General features: G+C 33.7%; 1 protein-coding gene across 2 annotated transcripts in view; it reads right to left on the bottom strand.

Annotated features, from left to right (window-relative positions):
• The window catches only part of LOC113821983 (RNA polymerase I-specific transcription initiation factor RRN3 homolog Tif-IA), a 9668-nt gene that overhangs the window by 641 nt on the left and 1527 nt on the right, over positions 1-7500 (bottom strand). For both annotated transcript variants that reach the window (XM_027374486.2, XM_027374487.2), the window contains exons 2-10: positions 7303-7500; positions 6980-7106; positions 6158-6275; positions 5791-5943; positions 5069-5177; positions 4171-4815; positions 3850-3967; positions 3105-3357; positions 1-1518 (exon numbers count right to left, since the gene is read on the bottom strand). The exon at positions 1-1518 is cut by the window's left edge and continues 641 nt beyond it; the exon at positions 7303-7500 is cut by the window's right edge and continues 91 nt beyond it. In XM_027374486.2, the coding sequence (XP_027230287.1) occupies positions 1332-1518; positions 3105-3357; positions 3850-3967; positions 4171-4815; positions 5069-5177; positions 5791-5943; positions 6158-6275; positions 6980-7106; positions 7303-7500 (1908 nt within the window). In that variant the 3' untranslated portion in view covers positions 1-1331. The remainder of the gene's footprint in view (positions 1519-3104; positions 3358-3849; positions 3968-4170; positions 4816-5068; positions 5178-5790; positions 5944-6157; positions 6276-6979; positions 7107-7302) is intronic.

Here is a 7500-nt window from a genome sequence, read left to right as displayed (position 1 = left end):
TTTTCTACATTAACTAGGCAAAACAATGACATTATACCACATCTTTTGTCAAGAGCATATTTTACCCCACATCACAAGCACAACAAAATATGATCATTTAACAATCTTTTCTAATAAATAATACCAATTTCTATTTTGCTTTGTGACTTGTCTTATAGTCTAAGTAAATGACATAGATTCATAGAACAGAAAATCAAAACTCACAATACAGTTAACCAATTAAAATTCTTCTGTAATAAAAACAATGCCGCTTCTAAATTTGAGTAATGAAAAATCATAGGCTCTTTTCAACTAAATATGCAGAAGTTGAACAAACTAGTATTATTCATAAGAAATAATGAAATGAAAGATGAGCTGTTCAACAACTCATTCTATAAGAAATTTGTTTTGGTTTCAGTGCACATACGTTTTCTTAGTGATGATAGATATATTCCATATCTTTTTTTAAGAATAACTATTGCATTGAAATATATTTAGAGGTACCAGGAATTACAACTAAAGTATTTGTTCCTTAATCAATCAATCACTAAAAGATAGTATGACCTTCAAAAATTTTTGAAGTTCAAAATGACTGAGCACAAAAAATAGGTCACTGATACAATGGGACAGTATATACAAGAGAAGCAGCTTTTATTCTTTTATTGGATTTTATTCTTGTGGTTTGCATTCTACAGAGTGCACCAAAATGGCTAATCCTACTATATATTTTATATCTTTATCCTCTCTACTGATTCAGTTTTTTTACTCTACAATATGAGGTAAATGGATGAGAGAGCCTGCTTCTTCCATTCCATTTTCCAGTCAATGTAATGTATGATGCAACATTTTTGGTACGTGGAAATCCTGACTAATTTCTGGGAAGGTATTGCTTAATCATATGTACATACGAGATTAGCTTTTACACATAAACATACAGGGAAGGAAACAGATATACACACACATACACACACACACATACATACAAGAACACATATATACACATATCCACACCGACGCGTATCCTATCTGGTAAAAAAATTCACTTAAATACATCCATCAACTCTTGCATACCCTTTTCAAGCAATGACAAAATCAACAATGACCTTCCCTTGCTTACATACCCAGAAATGGAAGACACTCACACAAACAGCAAATCTAATCTAAGCATACCCTCTCCCATACTAATAATTACAACAATGATAATAATATAAAACAACAACAGTAGAAAGAACAGAAATAAGATGATGATGATGACAGTAAAGGAAGTAATTGATATCTACAAAGAAAAAAATAAAATTAAAGGACAGAAACAAATCTGCAGAGGCAACAATGACGATCTAACACAAGTGCAATCACCAGTGCTTGTAGCCAGGTGAGCTGCTGTATGAGAAGCTGTGCGACTTAGAGCACTCGGAGGAGCGTGGAGAGACAATGGTGTCGAGGCCGTCATCATCAAGCTCCATCTCCAAGCTGTCCTTGCCCTCCTCCTCGGGCAGCCCGTCAAACTCACGGAAGTGGTTCACGATGTAGGTTTTGGATCTGGAGGATTGGAGGAAACACTGATAAAATGGAGGTGAACAAGTGGAAGAAATTTAAGTGGAAGAGGAGGTGGAAAAAGAAATCTGGCAGGTTGTCAAACTTAGAGAAATGATTCATAATCTAGGTCCTGGATGTGGAGTTCTGGATTCTTATCATTATAACAATAATTATTACAATAATTATCATAATCAAAATAATAATCAAAATAATAATAATATTAATAATAATAATAATAATAATAATAATAATAATAATAATAATAATAATGATAATAATAATGATAATAATAATAATGATGATAATAATAATAATTATTACAACTATAACAATAATAATAAAAAATAATCATTATAATTATAACAATAATAATAAAAAACAATAATAACAATAATAAAAATAATAGCAATAATGATAATAATAGAATAAAAATAATAATAATCATCATCATAACAAAATAATAACAATAACACCAATATCATTATCAATATCAATAATAACAATAACAACAATAACAACAACAACAACAACAATAATAATAACAACAACAATGATTATAATTAAAAATATAAAAATTATATAAAAATTATAATGATTATAATAATTATAATAATTATAATAATTATAATAATTATAATAATAATAATAATAATAATAATAATAATAATAATAATAATAATAATAATAATAATAATAATAATAATAATAATAATAATAATAATAATAATAATAATAATAATAATAATAACAACAACAACAACAACAACAACAACAACAACAACAACAACAACAATAATAATAATAATAATAACAATAACAATAATAATAACGGTAATAATAATAATGATAATCATAACAATAACAATAATAATAATGAGAACAATAACCAAAAAAATAATAAAAATAATAATAATAATAAAAATAACAGTAACAAAAATGACAATAATAACAACAATAATAATATTAATAACAATAAAAATAACTAAAAGCACTCACAGAGCACATGCTTCTGCCAAGGCTTGAAGAATTACATTAAAAATTCCTGGATCCAGATTATGATCCAAATCACCATTAAAAATTTAATAGCATCTGAGTTTGGCAAAGACAAAAAATATATATATATATTTTCATAACTTTTTGAGTTATCCTGCTGTCCAACAAAAAAACTAAATAACTAACTAAACAACGCTACAAAAAAACATAACTTCCTTGGTGGATGTAATAATAACAATAACAACAATATTAATAATAATAATAATAACAATAACAACAATATTAATAATAATATTAATAAGAACAATAACAATAACAATGTGTGCATATATACCCACAAAAATATCTTCAGAGTATTTTTGAAACGTACATGGAAATGACTAACACTTCAAAAAAAAAGCTGGCTAACTGGGTAGCTGGCTAATTTAGCTAATATTATTTTGGTCAAATTAGCCAACGTGACTAATGCTTTAAAATTCCTAGCACTGACCCAGAAGTGGTAGAATAAGAACAGGAAAAAAGAGAAATATATATATAATTAACAATAACCATGATAGGAATGTAGTACACACAGACCCCCACAGCATCTCTCTTACCTCTGCAGCAGGTAGGGGTCGAAGGGGAAGAACATATCAAGCGTCGAGGAGTAGAGATGCCTGCTGCCATTCATATGGGCCGAGGGGATGTTCATGCGCTTGTTGTTCTCCAAGATGGTGTAGCAGTAAGCGAGCTGGAAGCGGCGTGTCACGGCAGCAAAGTTGCTGACGATGGGGGGAGCACACACCTTTAGCGGGTTGAGTTGGCTGTGCACAAGTCGCTCCAGGTTCAGGCTCCGTGCCATTTCCAGCTCTGTGAGGGGGAAAGAAGGGGATAAAGATATAAGGTGGGGTGAGTGGAGTTAGAGATGGTTAAAACAAGAATATTCTGGGGAATGATAAAATATTTTGGTCAATTTAGCTAACAGATGGAAATGTAGTAAATTGTTAATAGCTGATTATACTTTCATCATAATCTTGACTAGAAATATGTTACCATCATTTAATTAGGAATAATTACATTATCACAATATATATATATATATATATATATATATATATATATATATATATATATATATATATATATATATATATATATATATATATATATATTAGATAAACAAAGAAAAAAAATTATACTGGTCAAAAACAGAAACTCATGAGAGCATTAACCAATATAGAAACTAGCTAATAAACCAAACAAGAGAAAAGGGGTAAAATGGCCATAACACAGAGAGAAAAAAATATACGTATGTGTATGTAAAAAAAAAAAATCTCAAAACTAAACGACAAGAAGACTCACTCTTGGGTCCTTCTGTGTACTCTCTGTACCTAAAGGTGAAGACATAGAAGACCGTCTGGCAGGCATAGTAGAAAGGACTGTGCAGTAGGAAGTCTTCATAATTGGTTGATGTGCGTTCCTGTAAGGGCAAGAATTAAGCTTTAATTCATACCATTATAATCTATATTATACCATTATAATCTATATTGACAGGAAATAAGATGACTAGAAGTAAAACTACACCAAACGCCTCCATCAGCTCCAGTCATGTGGATCGGTTTGGTTCCTTTAGTGTATGACACAGACAAAGGAAAATAAAACAAAATAAGTACGGGTTCTTACCTGATTCTCAAGGTAGGAGTGGCACCAGTTGCAGATGAGCTCAAGGCAAGAGTGGACATGGCTGAACGGAATGAACTTGCCCCTAGCCAAGAGACTGCCAATGTAGGCCATGGCATTTCTGCGTGTATCCCTGGAGCAGTTGGGGTCCTCAAACTTGCGCATCCGCAGAAACTCCAAGAAGCTAGTCATGAGGCCTGGCCGCAGAGCTAGTATGTAGAACACGAGGAACTGTACATGGGATGATGCTTGTGTGCACAGGATGAGGTGTGCGAAGGCCTCTCGCAGGTTCGTATAGAGCAGCTTCAGAGCCTCCAGATCATGGCGTTCTCCCCCACATTCACATCCAACTGTTCGCTGCTCATCTACATCACTTGCCCGTGCTATTCCTGCACGACACCCACTCTCATCATCATGGGGCAGCCCCTCTGGCGCACTATCCAACCGATCACGGCCAATCTGCTTTGGGATGCGTGGTCTGCGAACACCATGGCACGTGTCATGGACATACTGCAGCATGAGTGTCATAAGTACATCCAATGTATTGCCCTCCTTGTGCGTCATGGCCAGGGGAGGGTCCTCTGTGAATTCTAATACTTCCTTTACCACAGGAGCTGTCACAGTCTTCTCTCGTCCATCGTCCACTTCCTGCACAGGGAGAGACAGATGGGTGAAATGTTTGAGGCAGTTGAAAAAGTTGGATAAATGAAGAGAGAGTTGGATGGTAAAAAAGGTGAAGGAGAGGTAGAAAGATAAAGGATCAAAATGGTTGGCTGAGAAAAATGAGAAACAGAGAAAGAAAAGAAAATGAGAGGATTTTTCACATTCAAGTATTTCTGGCACTACTGTTAACAACACATACTATACATAGTTAAACTTAAGAAGCTCTCCTGATCTTTACCATGTGGAAAAGGTCTTCCTCATCGCTGGATTCCTCATCGTCCAAGTCATCTTCATCGTCATCTATCACAAGTTCTGAGCGAGGTGTGTTGACATCGATGGTCACCATGCTTAAAAAAAGAGATAAATAAATAAATAAAATATGTGAATGAATTATAAAACTAAATATTTCCAAACTGTGTCTGGGTGCTCAGCACTTGTATTACGTATGGCTATAAATAGATTAATTTGCAGAGAGCTGGATTTACATAAATTAAGAGAACTGCACCAATGGTGATACAATTCATTTTCCTTTTCCCTTTTTTCTCCCATTTTTCTTTTTCTTTGTCTTCATTTTGTAAAATTCAAAGACCACACTCATTTCATGGCAGCAGATTTCTTTTTACTCATTATTTGATATTGGATTTTAGTAACTTCACTCTCACACAAGTTGACAGTCTCTAACTCACTAATAACAGCATTCAAAAGAAGATTGTCCTAGCCCTTAAAAGAATGTTTGTGATGTGAAAATCAATCACTATGATATGCCTCACAATGTAGTGACAACATTGGCAATGATTTAAAGTAAGTAAATACAAAAGCCTTTTAACTAATACTGGTTCATACAAACTGAGACTCAGTGCCAAATTTGCATATCATGCTTACAAAAATATATCATTTGATAGTCTTATAACTGAGGGCCCTATTCCTGTTTCAGTTCCTGTCTCCATCTCTGAAACTTACTTCGAAATGATGACTTCCAAGAGAGGCAGTCGGAGGTGTGGTAGATAGCTGGCAAGAAGTAAGAGGTTGTACGTGTAAACCGCATGTTGATGGACATGCCGTTTGAAGTAGGGCATGCATTTCCGGGCCAAAACTAGGAGATTGTCTCTGCTTCTGCAAATTCCAAAGGAGAGGAGAGCCAAATTTAAAACACCATGTAAAACAAGTTAGCCTACATCAGATCTATACAAATTTACCAATATACCCAGCTTCATCATTACATTTGAAACTTTAATCAAGGTATAAAAAAATGCAGCTTAATTTTAAGCCATTTACATGTCAACTTCTGAACATCAGAAGATAAAATCTGAGAGCAACATGATCTTACAATGGAACATGTGAATGTATAGCAACAATGGTGTTCAAAATACGCAGGTTGCTTGCTTCCTCTTCCTCTGTCAAAGCACCTGCTGATACCAAGAGTTCCTCATTCTTTTCATCCACATCTGCAAGTAAAGATATAAGATTCAAAAGGAGGAAAAAGAAGAAAATGTTAAAAGCATCACTCAATACATACATTCATACTCATACCTTAGAACTGGTTCACAAAACATTTGAAGATCTAATGCAATGATACTACTTTTAAACATACATTAACCTGTAGGCTGCAGTACAATTCTTCCGCATCCAAGTATCAGATTGCTATAAGTCTTTTTAGAGCACTGTTTTAAAATTATGACAATCTCAAATGTCTTGAATAACTTACTGTATTCTTCCATATTTATAACATTTCTAGTCTGATATCTTCATCATTTACAGCTAATCAGTCATTCTTGCAGAACCACATTACCAAGTATGCTCCATAAAGGCTCTCTACGGCTTAAAGGTTACGCAATGTATCAAAAAAAAAATTTAACCCACTTACGACAGGTGTCACATATGATATGACTCGCCCACACATCAATTCTGAAGCTGCCCGGCAAATATTATTTTTGGATTGAAAATGTACCGTAGCTATTGGGTTCAACTTGCCTAAAGACATATCATATCATCTTTTTCTTTAAATGAATTGCTTTTTTTTCCTTTGTAATCCCTTCACTTTCTAATCCCTGTCTTCCCATCACTGGACACCATTAATCAACAACAATTCTACTCTTCATCCACAAACATAATTTACAATCTATTATATAATGACATTTTTTTCACTCACCTGGAATTAAGAAGGTAAATAGCTGTTTGAGTACTATATATGTGTAATAATTATAAGCCATCACTAGTGTTAAAATGAAACTCTCCACAGCTGGCGCTAGTTCTGCTGAATTGTACCATGGAATTTTCTGCAAGAGAAAGAAATCTGATAAATTTGATGACAAAGAAGAGTGCATGTTTGAACTGTCAATACTTCTAGAATTGATTCTTAGGAACTGCTATTCAATCTCATCTACTTCTGCTTTGTTTTGATTTTTCTAACATTAATATCTAAAAACAGATGCAGAATATGATTAATCAAACAGCAAAATTGGCTCTACTCACCAAGAACTCCATTACAACCTTGTCTGCCTTCCTGTCAAGCAGTGAGACACATTCCGTCATTTGTGACAGCCACGAGAGTTTCTCCTCCAGTGACTCAGAGTTCTTTAGCTTGAGGAATGCATTGACATAGATTGACTGATTGCCTGTCTCTCTATAACTCAGAATGGTCGAACGCACACAGTCTGGTTTGTTCAAGAT

The sequence above is a fragment of the Penaeus vannamei genome, chromosome 9, assembly GCF_042767895.1.
Source record: "Penaeus vannamei isolate JL-2024 chromosome 9, ASM4276789v1, whole genome shotgun sequence".
Taxonomy (NCBI): domain Eukaryota; kingdom Metazoa; phylum Arthropoda; class Malacostraca; order Decapoda; family Penaeidae; genus Penaeus; species Penaeus vannamei.
The sequence above is the reverse complement of the archived record's forward strand: the minus strand, read 5'-3'. Positions and strand labels throughout refer to the sequence as shown.